We start from the raw sequence: 16,043 nt of genomic DNA on the forward strand, positions 1-16,043 counted from the left end.
TGGAATACTTTGCATAGACTTATCAACATTCCGTCATACAGGTGGACCACTGCAATACTGTCATGGTTTAGTGGTTCAGTACTTTGGCTATAGTGCACAGTATCCTGGGTTTGAGGCCCATCACTGCTTTATATTTTCATACTGAGCAGACCAGACTGCTTAAGGGCCTGTTAAGCAAACATGAGCATGTTGGGTTTTGTTCAGCTATGCCCTACTTAGACCAGGCTTGTCCAACATCGCTCAGTATTCACCAACATTGCTGGACATTGCCCAATATTACTGAACATTGACCACAGTTGTGCTAGTTGGTGTGTGCGATTTTGTTTGCATATACTACATGGTGGTAATTGCTGTTTAGCACTGCTTTATATTGCTTAACACATGCCATTCATGCCTTAGGTGGTGCTGCAGGGCTGCCTATGTCGGATGCACATACTACACTCCCTGCACATGTTTGGAAGTAGGTAGTGTCAACTTAAGCATCCCTTTTACTTTATGTGTGAGTCGGAGAGGGGTATCATTTCCAGAGTTCCTACTGAGCCAGTGTATGTGCTATGCGTTGCCTCTTTGCCAAGGCCAAAGCATACTGGGCATGCCTCCTTCTGCCTACTGGGGCAGGCTCAAGTTGTTCCTCCTCCAAGTCACGCTCTGCCTGTGATGGCCTTGGCAATGGTGGGGGGCTGTTTGGCCCAGGCCTATGCTGGTCCTGCTGCAGCTGTTTTCGCAGGATCATATTATGTAGCATAGCACATACCATGACAATTTGGGTACATGTAGTTGGTGAGTACTGCAAGGCTCCACCAGATGTGTCCAGGCACCAGAACCATGACTTGAGCAGCCCAAACACACGCTCTATTACATTACGTGTTTGTGCGTGTGCCTCATTATGGCATTCCTGTTCAGGTGTGTGTGCATTTCTGATGGGTGTCATCAGCCATGGCTCCAGTGCATAGCCAGCATCCCCCACTAGGTGACCATGTGGGATGTTCCCATTGGCAAATGTCTGGTACAGCTGCGTCAGATGCCAGATATGGGAATCATGGTAGCTTCCAGGGCAGCCTGCACACACATTCAGTATTATGCCCTTGGCATCACACACAACCTGGCAGTTGATGGAGGGGAAGCCCTTCCGGTTGAAGTAGACCCTACCCCGCTCGCCAGCTGGTGCTTTGATGCATATGTGCGTGCAGTCTATTGCACCCACTACCTCAGGGTATTCCGCTATTTGCTGGAAGAGACGCATATTGCTGGCAATACCTCACGGGAATTGGAGAAATATACATGATCACCAACATGTGCTGACATGGCATCCAGGAACTGGTGTAGTACCCTGGATGCTGATGCCTGTGATATCCCCATCATATCACCAGTTGGTCTCTGGAAGGTACCTGTTGCTAATATTCTTAGGCCAACACATACCTTGGTTTCCACTGGGATGGGTTCCCCTCTGTTGGTTCTGTGTGTGAGGCATGGCCTGCACAGCTCAACAATTTGCTGCAGGAGGTCTCTGTCTACTCTATAGCGCTCCACTATCTCCAGCTCATGTAGCCTCTGGTAGGTTACCCAGGGCCTGTACACTCTTCTCCGTCTCCTCACTGTGGGTTGTCCAGCAGCATTTCCATTGTCAACACTCTCAGCATGTTGTGTATGTTGCCTTATAACAGCAATGGCAGCCCCTAACATTTCTTTGTCTCAGTAAAGCTTTTTCAGTTTTCACTTCTATTAGCTTACTGCAGTGTCTGTTGTGAGAAACATAATGGACTGTTGTTGGCAGAGTTTTAAGTGCTAGGCTGGGCTGGGCTAGTGTACTGCCTGTGTAATTGCCTGATTCTGATTGTTTTCACCTGCTAGCTCTGCTAGTACTCCCTGGTAGCTTCCTACTATTTGTTGTGCTTCCTTTTTCCTTTCTGTTTCCTCAGGGGGGAGCGCTGCGCACACAAGTGCAAACACACTCACAGCAGCTAACACGCACGCACACATGCTTACACGGACTAAAACTTGCTTATTTGGGTTAAAACGCGTGCACACCAGCGCAAACGTGCTTACAACTCTTTTAAACAGCCTTATACATGCTTACTCCAGCTTAAACATGCGCACTCACGCTTACACGTGCGCACTCTGTCTTACTCGGATTTACACACGCGCATGCACGCTCAGCAAGAAACTTTGGTGTTATCCACGGTATACACCTTCCATTTCTTGGCTTTCCCTAGCCTACCTGTTGACACACCTCTTTCCATGATGTCTAACTGACAGCGGACACATGCCACTCTGCTCCAATGAGCTTCACTTCTTTTGAACATACCCCCCTCGTGATGTCACTTATCTTCGACTCTGTTACTCCCCATATCCTACTCCTACACTCCACTGACTGTGCTCATTTGCTATGTAAACTTGCAATTCACTATCCTAATGCTCATTTACATAGGATTGCCTACTAATGCTTGGTTACGTCTTAGAATGAGCTTCCCCCCTTAGCAACCTCTACTCGGTGGCCATGTTGTCTTCAGCCTGCCATTCCCTTGCATTGTACATTAACAATTTCAATAAAATCCACATTTGTGGGTTATAATTTTTAGTATTCTGTGTTTTAGAGCGCAGCCCATTTGCGTGGTGCTGCGCTACGCTTAAACATCGGAAATTGGCGTAAAAAAATAATTTTTATTTTAATTTTGCATCAGGGAACATTTCCAATGGCCGTATATTTGGCCATTGGAATGCTTCCTGCACTGGATGCAACCTTTATTTGGAGCTGTCACGGCTCTGTTTTGCTATTTGCAGAATGGTACTCAGTTGTCAACTGAGTACATTTCTGCAAATAACACTGCTCTTACTCGGACAGGTTCGGGTTTCCTGAATCGCAAATCTACCTCATTTGCATGCCTTTCACCTGCAATTGAGGTGATTTGCATGTCCCAGCCCTGTCCATGTAAGAGCCGTTTTAGGAGCTCTCTTACACGCCCCTACAGGCTGTTCCTGGATCGCTCGTCAGACATGATGGCTGCATGGAGTCTTACTCTACTCTTAGACTCCATGCAAGCCATCATGAATCTGGCCCTCAGTGTCATCAAAGTGAGAAATAAAAAGTGCTCTGATTTAGAGATAGGGATGTTCTGTTTTTTATACGTGAATAAAAAACGTCTGTTGACATTGATCTACACTTTTCTGTCAACACTGACCTCCAAATCCCAGAAGTATCAGTGATACATATCATCAGTGCATCATACCTGTGCAGTCATTCCCTGCATGAATAACTAGGAACTCTTTTTATACATCATCACTGCATCATACCTGTGCAGTCAGTCCCTGCATGAATAACTAGGAACTCTCTTTATACATCATCACTGCATCATACCTGTGTAGTCATTCCCTGCATGAATACCTAGGAACTCTCTTTATACATCATCACTGCATCATACCTGTGTAGTCATTCCCTGCATGAATAACTAGGAACTCTCTTTATACATCATCACTGCATCATATCTGTGCAGTCATTCCCTGCATGAATAACTAGGAACTCTCTTTATACATCATCACTGCATCATACCTGTGCAGTCATTCCCTGCATGAATGATAACTAGGAACTCTCTTTATACATCATCACTGCATCATACCTGTGTAGTCATTCCCTGCATGAATAATTAGGAACTCTCTTTATACGTCATCACTGCATCATACATGTGCAGTCATTCCCTGCATGAATGATAACTAGGAACTCTCTTTATACATCATCACTGCATCATACCTGTGTAGTCATTCCCTGCATGAATAATTAGGAACTCTCTTTATACGTCATCACTGCATCATACCTGTGCAGTCATTCCCTGCATGAATGATAACTAGGAACTCTCTTTATACATCATCACTGCATCATACCTGTGTAGTCATTCCCTGCATGAATAATTAGGAACTCTCTTTATACGTCATCACTGCATCATACCTGTGCAGTCATTCCCTGCATGAATGATAACTAGGAATTATCTTTATACATCATCACTGCATCATACTTGTGCAGTCATTCCCTGCATGAACAACTAGGAACTCTCCTTATACATCATCACTACATCATGCCTGTGTAGTCATTCCCTGCATGAATAATTAGGAACTCTCTTTATACGTCATCACTGCATCATACCTGTGCAGTCATTCCCTGCATGAATGATAACTAGGAACTTTCTTTATACATCATCACTGCATCATACCTGTGTAGTCATTCCCTGCATGAATAATTAGGAACTCTCTTTATACGTCATCACTGCATCATACCTGTGCAGTCATTCCCTGCATGAATGATAACTAGGAACTCTCTTTATACATCATCACTGCATCATACCTGTGTAGTCATTCCCTGCATGAATAATTAGGAACTCTCTTTATACGTCATCACTGCATCATACCTGTGCAGTCATTCCCTGCATGAATGATAACTAGGAATTATCTTTATACATCATCACTGCATCATACTTGTGCAGTCATTCCCTGCATGAACAACTAGGAACTCTCCTTATACATCATCACTACATCATACCTGTGTAGTCATTCCCTGCATGAATAATTAGGAACTCTCTTTATATGTCATCGCTGCATCATACCTGTGCAGTCATTCCCTGCATGAATGATAACTAGGAACTCTCTTTATACATCATCACTGCATCATACCTGTGTAGTCATTCCCTGCATGAATAATTAGGAACTCTCTTTATACGTCATCACTGCATCATACCTGTGCAGTCATTCCCTGCATGAATGATAACTAGGAACTCTCTTTATACATCATCACTGCATCATACCTGTGTAGTCATTCCCTGCATGAATAATTAGGAACTCTCTTTATACGTCATCACTGCATCATACCTGTGCAGTCATTCCCTGCATGAATGATAACTAGGAATTATCTTTATACATCATCACTGCATCATACTTGTGCAGTCATTCCCTGCATGAACAACTAGGAACTCTCCTTATACATCATCACTACATCATGCCTGTGTAGTCATTCCCTGCATGAATGATAAATATGAACTCTCTTTATACATCTGCACCATACCTGTGCAGTCATTCCCTGCATGAATGATAACTAGGAACTCTCTTTCTGTGAGTGTGGATAATGTGAAGCAGCCAGGGTGAAAATCAGTTGCAGTGCAGGGAAGCAAGCCCCTCTGTACCCCTATGTGGGGGCCGCCCCACATTCCCCCTTATATATACTGTCTCTGGGTCTGCACAGCACTGGAAGAGTGCATATTTATAGTTTGTCAAAAGGGATTTTCAGCATAAATAATTTACACTATAACAGTTGCCATGTTCCCCCGTTCCTCATATACACAGCACTGCTTGAATGAGTATTGTATTGAAATCAGGTGATGATACATAGATTGGTACTAGGCTAACTGCCCTTTATGGGACATTTTTTAAGCCTAGCCAGTTTCCCCATGTGAGAACCAAAACCTGCACCTTGTGTTTGTAAGAAAATCACCTTAACCATTATGTCAACCTCCCTAATAATCAGCCCTGCCAAGTCTTGAACACAGGACCTTCTATACCATAATCAGAGCAATCTACCAATACACCATCTGAGCTGTATTTTCAGTCTTCTGTCTACTTTCTGTCTGAGCTAAGCTGGCACAGAAAATTACAAGCAGGCATCTTAACTACTGCTTTAAATCCAAAAATCTGCTAAACTCCCTAAAGATGAAGCCTTGGAACATACAAAGCAAAGCTTCTGTCCTTCTTAATGGAACTGCACCCAGTTTCCCAAAAGAATCATATGCACAGTATTTCCAGCTAGAGTATTATAGCTGATGTTGTTGACACGTTTACTTTTCTTTCTCTTCACTAGGTATTTTCATCTCAGAAACCATTGCTGATTATTGTTTGACAGGACACCTTTCTGAATACAATGGGCTGCTCTAGATTTATATTATGGAAGTGTTATATGAATCCTGCCTTACAAAACCAAGGTTTGCAGACGGTATTACAAGCAGTAGGTACTAATTTAAAACAGGATTCAAATCAACTGTAGTAACAGTGACTGCCTTAAAATACTATTGAAGAAAAAGAGACTAACTTAGCAGGACATCATTCATTCTCTGCAATAATTGACACAGCTTCTAGTCCTTTATTATAGCACCATCCTTTTATATATATGACTTTCCTTAATGGAAATGAGTTGTGTTTTTATTAGTTTCTTGACTTTATCATTACATTGTTTTCTACTTAGCTCAACTACTAGAGCTTATTTATATACATACATACACACAAGCACATATGCATGTGTGTACGCATGCACACGCGTGCCCACACACACACACACACATACACAAATAAAACAACTGAAATTTAGAAACAGTGCAGTTTTCGTCTACATGCTCACCTGAGAAACATTTGCTGTTGTGATGGGTTTTTCTGTGGTCCTCAGAAAAAACAGGCATGTCCCAATTAAACCCTATAGTTTAGAAACAAAACTATGTATTATATATAAATCAGAAGACATTGATTGACTTTACCGAGCTGCTATTCATAACTGTGTGTTATTAATGTTGGAATGCATTGTTGAACATAAAGCAGAGGAATTTAGGCTAAAATCACCCTGTGTGACCTTACCTCTGCTGCTCCTGTGGTGATGAAGAGCTTCTTCTGGGGCAGTGAATTATCAGAAGCAGAGGAGCTTGACATCTTTTGCTATAAGTGAAATAATGGCATTTTAGTACAGAAAATACATAGTAAAGCAAGAACAAACCAAAATAATGAGATAAAACTGTCAATATTAGCATATTACTGTACATTAACAAGACTTTATTTTTACAATGGTATCCCATTGGCATGCTCACATTAACAGGGTAGAAGACAAGAACATTGGGGAAGTACTATTGCCTTAAACTGCTACTGTAGTAAATTTTACTGTGCAGTTCATTGTACCTCCAAATAGAACTTTGTCCAATTTCTGATACATTACATTCAATAAATATCCATAGCATGCATATTATGATTCTTCAGTCCTAGAGTATCTTGAATAGCAGCAGGGTTAGTTTTGTCATCAGGCATGCAGGCATAGGAGCAAGATATGATTTTCAGCAGCAAATAAGATGACACAGCAATTCTATGGGTCTGTTGGTTACACTTATTCTAACTTGTCCTATGACTTATTCAGTGACCGCCTTACGTTCACCCAACTGGCCCATTTGTTCTTCCTTGAGATGGATGGCTACTGGGTCCCACGGGGTTCAATAGCCCTTTTCATAAAAGAATGCTTGAGGCCTACCTCCAGGCAGAAGAAAAATCGTATGATTCATTTGTTCCCTACCTGAGGGGCTCACCAGCACAAAACTAAATAAAAAGAAGTGTCATTTAACTATACACACTTCATATCTTAATTTCCTCCCACTCTCCATATCATTCCATAAATAGGAAATTCTGTCAGATTAACTTACCAGATTTCATTGATGAGATTTTGAAAGTCTCATAAATGGAGTTTCATATCTGTCAATTAATTAGAAGTAGTAAAAGGTCCCTTCTAACTCGGCACGTAAAAATCCACTACCAAACATTAGCGGACCGGAGTTCCGCTGTGGCGACCCCTAACCGGGATAAGCCAAAAGACACAACAACAACAACAAGTAAAAGGTCCCTTCAATTCATTTTTTTACTTTGTGTCTTAGAAAACTTGTGGTCATTTAAGCAACTTCTAGAGGATCCAGTACTGGCTGAAGTATCAGACATACAGAAAATGATATATATCGTAATAAAAAATAATTTCATCTTCTACAGGTGCCATCATTCACCTGTCCTGGAACTCCAGTTCTTCCAGAACATAATACTGTTACCCAGTTTTGTGGAAAGTAACTCTTGTTCCCAAGCTGAGAGCAGAAAGGAACTCCTAAATTAATAGTGTGGACTCACAATAACGTCAATAGAGATTGCATAGATTACACTCATTAGTTCATATATGAACCACAGGCATCTTCACTTCATTCTGCAACCTCCAGGGGTGTGCACCCTATAACTTTACAAATTTTCTTATTATGCATTTGTCATGATAAAACGGGGTGGCAGAAAGCTAAAAATTTCTTATAATTAGAATTAACTTCAGCATTAGCTAACAAAGCAATAAAGTGTTTCATCAGACGTAATATGTCAAGTAACAGGAAGGTCCCTATGCTATGCATTGGGATTTAATAAGACAATACCTACAGTACTGCATTAAGCTGTGCAATCCCCCATTATAAGGACCTCCACCTTCTTAAGTGAGCCCATGGAGTGATCAGTAATATAGTAAGTGATATGCTTCCACTAAGTAAGGTAGCAAAATGATCACCAAAAACTCACATTGGCAATCACTAGGCTATAACACACAAATCCATTTCACAGAATGAAATATTTATTTTTTGGAGGGGATCAAGTCCTCCTGCACCCTTCACCCATCACACTTATATACTTATTTGATAGTTGTACAACACTGGGGAATGGACAAGATCCTCAAATTGTACACTGTATTTGTTCTAAACTGATTGAGGGATTTCTAACAGACTGATCCTCCAGTAAACACTACACAGTCAAGTGATATTATGGGTTGTTCACTAGAGTACACGATATATGATAAAACATTATGGAGGCTTTTAAATAAATCAGGATCTTGGGGATAAGGGTTGAGCCCATTTAACAAAGGGACAGTATGAAGTTCCATCTTGGCACTTTGGCATTGGACAGGTGGGAGAGATTCAGATTGGTCCTCAAGTGGTAATCGTAGTGCAGTCCTGCAATGGTACCTGTAAAGATACTGATTTTGACATTGTGATGGAGTCCACTAATGCATAATGTGGTGGATAGTAAAGCAACTATTTGAGAAATAAAGGTCTGGGGGCTTCATACTAACTTCATACCATCCCAACCTAGAACTTAGAACTGCAATCCCACCCGATAAAACATACAAGATCTTGAGGTCTGATCTGCAGGTTGCATGCATGCATGTATGCATCTGAGTACTTTAGAATAGTTCACAGTAAGGATACCATGCTGTTCTCACACCAAATGGGTAGCACTTTTCAGCATCCCATTGATAACTAAGTAATAATTCCAAATAAAATCCCACACATTATGGGAAAGGGTGGTGGAAGCTAGGTTAAGAAGGGAGGTGATGATTAGTGAGCAGCAGTACAGTTTCATGCCAGGAGGGAGCACTACAGATGTGATGTTTGCTCTGAGGGTATTGATGGAAAGTATAGAGAAGGTCAGAAGGAGTTGCATTGTGTCTTTGTGGACTTAGAGGAAGCACATGACAGGGTGCCTAGAGAGGAGTTGTTGTACTGTGTGAGGACATTGGGAGTGGCAGAGAGGTATATAGGAGTGCTACAGGATATGTACAAGGGTAGTGTGACAGTGGGGAGACCTGCGGTAGGAGTGATAAATGTGTTCAAGGTGGAGGTGGGATTACATCAAGGATAAGCTTTAAGCTGAGCTCTTTCTTATTTGCAGTGGTGATGGACAGGCTGACAGACGAGATCAAAAAGGAGTCCCCGTGGACTATGATGTTTGCGGATGACATTATGATTTGTAGGGAACAGGTTGATGAGACCCTGGAGAGATGGAGATATGCTCTAGGGAGGAGAAGAATGAAGGTCAGCAGGACTAAGACAGAATATATGTGTTTGAATGGGAGGGAGGATAGAGGAATGGTGAGGATGTAGGGAGTAGAGTTGGCAAAGGTGGATGAGTTTAAATACCTGGGATCAAAAGTTCAGAGTAATGACGTGTGTGGAAGAGAGGTGAAGAAGAGAGCACAGGCAGGGTGGAATGGGTGGAGAAGAGTGTCAGGAGTGATTTGTGACAGACGGGTACCAGTAAGAGAGAAAGTGAAGGTCTACAAGAGGAGACCAGCTATTTTGTGTGGGTTGGAGACGGTGGCATTGACAAAAAGTCAGGAGTCAGAGCTGGAAGTGGCAGAGTTAAAGATGTTAAGATTTGCACTGGGTGTGACAAAGATGGACAGGATTAGGAATCAGTATATTAGAGGGTCAGCCCAGGTTGGATGGTTTGGAGACAAAGCCAGAGAAGCAAGATTACATTGGTTTGGACATGTGCTGAGGAGGGATGCAGAGTATATTGGGAAAAAGATGCTAAGGATGAAGTTTCCAGGTAAGAGGAAAAGAGGAAGGCCTAAGATAAGGTTTATGGCTGTGGTGAGAGAGGACATGCAGGTGGTTGGTGTGACAGAGCAAGATGAAGAGGACAGGAAGAAATAGAAACAGTTGATCTGCTGTGGCGACCCCTAATGGGAGCAGCCGAAAGAACAAGAAGAAGATTGAATAAAACAAAAGCACTTATCAATGAGGTTTGGATTACTGAAACTGATTTGCCGGAATCTCTGCAACCTTGCATGTCTGGTCTTATCAGTTTTTTGTCTTTGTTTTTAGTTTGTTAAGCAATAATTCCTGAGAGGGTGGGAGTCATTATGGAAATGACTCCCACCCAGTGGTGTTGTGAGGTGGCATCAGGCCACTACACCCCATGAAGGACTTTATTTCCCCAGTAATACCCATTTTAGAGGACATTATTGCACTTAGACAACAGGCTGCTACATTGTTTAATATTTTTTTAATAATTATTATATATTTTTGCCACATTGTTGATGTAAAATAGTCCTGCCATCTAATGTTTCAAAGTTGCTGTAGCATATGTAAATTATTGTTAGAGGAAATATTTTACATCCAAAATGTAAGTATTTAATGTGGATGCACAAACACACACACACACACACACACACACACACACACACACATACACACACCTGCACACACACACTCACACACACACACACACACACACACACACACACACACACACACACACACACACACACACACACACACACGCATACACACACACACACACCCCTGCACACACATACACACCTGCACACACACACACACACACACACACACACACACACACACACACACACACACACACACACACACACACCTACACCTGCACACACACACACACACATTTGTACCAGCAGTCATCAATTACAGCCACATTCTTGACTGAATACACCTCATCTGTCATTGTGATCAAATGAATAAAAAAATAAGTCAATGGAAAGCATTGCAACCCCACCCCCACCCAAGTATACCTAATTTTGCATAATGTCCATGATCTGTCTCCTTTATTTTCTGTTAAATGGCTGATGATTATTAAATAAAGATAGAGTGTATAGTTTCATGTTTCTTATTGTTCAGATTATGAATATTGATGAAAAGCCTCTTTGGATCTGAATTCTTGAGAAAAGAAGTTGAGAGGCATGCACTCTCCCTATCTTCCACATGCTCACTCTGTCTGTCTCTCTCACACACACACACACACACACACACACACACACACACACACACACACACACACATACAGATATATGCACACACATACACACACACATATGCACATACAGACATATGCACACACATACACACACACACACACACACACACACACACACACACACACACACACACACACGCACGCACACACAAACAAACATAAACATACACATGCACCCATAATTTCTGTAATAGAATTGCATTTTCTTTTATTTTTCCACTTTGCTAAATGCAGCCTTTTAAAACCACACTTAGCAAGGTTTAAGAAAAATTACAACTCCTTGCTGTGATGCAGTAGACTTGGTTTTACCTGTACATTAACATCGTGTTGGAGAATATTCACTATCCCGTCAGAGTGGTGATGTCTGGTTTGCCCAGTGTCCAAGGAGCAGCACTGCCCCTTTCCTCATTTTGATTCCTTTAGCTAACCTACATATTTGTATCATGGATACTTAACTGAGGATAACACTGCTCACTGCGTGGAAGCAACATAGTGAATTATAAACTGTGTGAAGCAGTGAATGACAGCTTCTCATGTCCCTGGTCTTGAACAAAGTAGTAAAGATATTTTAAACTTTAATTCCATAATGCACAAAGGAGCGTTCCACAGACAGCAGATGTTTGTCACTGGACACAGATAAACCCCTCTTTGAAAACAAACTTTTAAATAAATTAATTGTTAGACTTGTATTTTATCAATACAAAGACCAATAAAATCTGAAAATAAATCAATTGCAAAGCATGTATTGTTGAGCTGTGGTCCTCTGATAAAGAACTTAGCAGTTTAGAAATATGTAAAGATGGTACAACTTCTTAACAAAAATCTTAAATAATTACATATTCAGAGTTTGTTGTGATTGATGAAGGTGGCACTTGCCAGGTTCTTAGCACCCAGTGTGCCCTGTAAGAAATATTTCATCTTCTGAGCAAGTAGCTACTTAAGAAGTTCCTGTAAGTTCTGTAAAATGCATCTCATATTCTAAAGCAATGAAGGGACGTTTAATGTTTAGTAGCCCTGAAGAACAATTAAAAAGGATGACCAGGGAACCATCTTCATGGTGCAGAGAAATAAGGCCCAGACTGAAACCCCAGATGACCTGTGCTTGACTAGCAGCACAAGCACGGGAGGGACGAGGGGTGGGTGAAATGACGGAGTGTCTAACACCAGCTTATGCATCCTTGAAGGATGTAGGCAACTTGGCTCTTTGCACTGCCAATACCTGCTGGAATGCATGTATATAACAGGCAGCATAAAGAGGCTTGCATGTGTGATTGCAAGCAGCATTAAGCCTGGTCAGGACATTGTGCACATGTGGAGGCATTCATCCACCTCTTGAGGCAGCTATCGCAGAGCTCACAGACTACAAAGTGGTTTGGGACATGACATGCAACATAATCTGCAAACTAGCTAGGAGACAAAGTCTGAATTCTCTAGCATCATTTGACCGAAATTTAACCCGTTCAGGTTTGGAGATTTTCCATAGGAAATCAATGCCAGAGAGTTGTGCTGGAAATGATGCCCTTTTCAGGGGAATTTCCCCCTTCTTCAAATTGCTGAAACCATGGAGTTGTTATATATAAGAAGCCCCTCACATCAGGTTTACAGGGGGCTTGCCCCCTGTCAAGAACACTTAAAACATGCCTTTGTGGCCTTTCTTTTGGGGGAATGCAGTTCAGGGATTCCAGTCCTCAGTGGGTTTAACTTTGTTCACTCATAATGGAAACCTCCCTAACACCCTTACTCTAGATGCCCGCAGGGAATGAAGGGGGTGGAGAATTCATGCCCTGACTGAGAAATAGATGGGTCAAGATGAACTTGGGAAAAACTGGCAAATCAAATACAAGGAAATGAGTCCTAACTTTGTGCACTCAGGTAATTATATTTAGACAGGGAGATATGAGGGCAAAGCCCTCCACATGAGGCCTTCAGCTCCATAAAATATTACCTCTTTCAACGTTTTATTTGCTAAGTTCTTTTCATGTATTTTTCCTTTTATGTCTTAGAGTTTGTAAACATACTACTAGTAGATTCATTGCTAAGAGTGCTACAGTAATTTAGAAGCCTGGCTTCTGCTGGTTTTACTACTTTTACTGAAAATGAAGTCTCATAGCTTCATCAGTACTCCTACATGGTATTAATGAGGTGAAGGGGCGATTTCAGGAGCTGGACTCTACATGCTAGAAATGAGTTTGTGATCATTTTGGTACATAGTGCCCAGCAAATGTGCAATCTCCAGATTCCTATTCACCTCTCCACTGAGGTGGTGTTCTATTTATTTCCAAAGCTTTGTTTAATTCATCTTGTTAGAGAGCACTTTAAGTAAATGGCCTGACCATTTGGACGTAATTTTTAAGATTTTTAAGGGGGAGACTGAAGTTTGAATATACTTTACTGAATGCACACAATTAATTTTGCTTGGGTTTTATGGCATATTTACAGTATGTAATTTTGACTGACTCACTGCCTTCTGAAAACAGTACTTATTTCATTATCTACACTGTACAGTACAGAGCACCTGAAAATGTTAGCTAAAAAACAGTTTCTGTGCTTTGAAACTAACCCACTCTTAGTTTGTAAATGTCTTCTTTTGTAGCCATAGAAGTGAAGCAACCAACACAAAACAACTCACACTCTGCTTTCCAATTACAGCAGCAAGAGAGAATGTCTGTGGGGAGCCTGTTGATTTTGCACCACATGAATAAAGTTTAATGCATAAACTTTGATAAATTCAGCTTATGGGAGATGAGAAAACTGTTGTTGATCAATCATCACAGTCACAAGGAAAGAGGCCCTTCAGCATGATAAACAGGAGATGAAGTCTGCCTCTAAATTGAAAGGATGTCAGGAAGGGAAGAAACAGATGAGGATGGAAGACAGATTTGTCAACAAATGAAAGCATGGTGTGAACACATAAAAAAATTCAAAACCACTGTTAATTTTGGAAAATGTGAAAGGGATACAACAGGAAGGCAGACAACTTAAAATTAATTTGTATAATCACTCAGATTATAAACATTCATTTGCAGTGAGTTGATATTCTATGATCATACATAATCATTTTAGACTGAAGTCAACCTCACATTAAAGATGACCTAAGATTTTAACTACAGATTTTTTTAGACATTTTATTATTACAAAGTGAGGTTCTTACAATCTGGGGCTATGTTCAGGCTGAGAAATGTATCTAATCTGTATAATAAGCATTACCTGTTTACTCTGTACAGTTACCATGTAAAACATACTGTTTTCCCCTAATCACACTACTAGCAGACATAGTGACAAATGAATGGTCTAGTTCTGAATGCCAAGGTACAAGACTAAGGTACAAGCCTTTACTATAGCTTACCTCTGAAACAGTGAACCCTTCAACAATACAGGTGGAATGCAGCAACAGCCACTGAGAAAACATACATACATATATATTTATATATGCTTACACACAATCTCTTCTGTGCTCTGCAAAATACAATTCATCTGCACATACTGGTTCACTGATTCTGTCAATGCACATAAAAGGATATACAAAAGACAATCAGAGAAAAAGGACCTTAATGGCAACAAATAGGCTCTGAGAGTAAATGGTTGAAGAGTACACGGATCAGGTAGAAAAGTGAAGGAAGGGAGTTAAGGAAGAAATTAGTATTAGGACACTTTAGCTGGGGCAAATGAGTAAGCAAAGGTCTACATATAATCACAAAAATAAATATTTTTTTAGAAGTGCTGCATCACACTTCTCAGTACAAAGATTAGCTGGCAGAGAGCAGCTAAATGCCTTAATTTACTTAAAGCTGCAGTGGTGTAGCTTTTAACAATTTTTTAAACAATCTGTAGCTGAGATGGGGCACTTTTTTTGTAGTGGAGCAGCAGGAAGAATTAGGGACCATAGGGCCTTGCTCTGTGTAAAACAAAAGCAGAATGGCCAAGTTCAGAAACTTAAGCAGCCACGAGCTGGGGAGAGTAATATCTAGCTTTACGTTTAGCAGACATCAAAGCAAACTACAACAGTAAATTGATCTCTATAACATTAATATGAAATTACACATTAAACAGAACTACTTAGCAGACTGCTACCATGTAAAATGTGACTAAATTTAGTCAACAATGCACAGCATTACCATATAAAACATAACTGAGTTTAGTCAAAATGCCTAAAGACTGCCTACACAATTATCAGTGACTAGTAATTACCTAAAGAATTCATCACACTTTACTCAGTTGTAATGAGGGTGCAAACACAGCAGAAGAACTGCCACTTTTTGTTGTTGTTGTTGTTGTGTCTTTCGGTTAGGGGTCGCCACAGCGGAACCCCAGTCCACTAATGATTGGCAGTAGATTTTTATGTGCCGAGTTGCCAGCCCAGATGCACAACCTTCAACGAAGGTACGCCCATTCACGCATATCTCCGCACAGAAAGATACTTTAGCTGAGGCAATTTTAATCCAGTCATCTCAGTGAACCAACCAGTTGCATTCCAAACAAACATTGTAAATAAATTTTACAAACAAAGCTAACGTGGAAAGTAGAATTAACAGTGTAAGTATACAACAGCTCTCTGTGCTTCTGTTTATGCCACAGCTTGCCTAGCTCCTGAGCTTTCCAGTACATACAATTACAGGACTCAGGGGGAAAAACTAGCAGAGTGTAACAAAAGATGGCAGGAGAGGGGGAAGGTA

At 41.0% G+C, this 16,043-nt stretch overlaps 1 protein-coding gene across 1 annotated transcript in view; it reads right to left on the minus strand.

The window, feature by feature from the left end:
* The window catches only part of LOC122796791 (dynein axonemal heavy chain 5-like), a 2,204,633-nt gene that overhangs the window by 2,174,187 nt on the left and 14,403 nt on the right, over positions 1 to 16,043 (minus strand). The window contains exons 4-5 of the mRNA XM_044065521.1: positions 6,601 to 6,678; positions 6,371 to 6,442 (exon numbers count right to left, since the gene is read on the minus strand). Of these exons, the coding sequence (XP_043921456.1) occupies positions 6,371 to 6,442; positions 6,601 to 6,678 (150 nt within the window). The remainder of the gene's footprint in view (positions 1 to 6,370; positions 6,443 to 6,600; positions 6,679 to 16,043) is intronic.

The sequence above is a fragment of the Protopterus annectens genome, chromosome 3.part0, assembly GCF_019279795.1.
Source record: "Protopterus annectens isolate FY-2018-M chromosome 3.part0, PAN1.0, whole genome shotgun sequence".
NCBI lineage: Eukaryota > Metazoa > Chordata > Ceratodontiformes > Protopteridae > Protopterus > Protopterus annectens.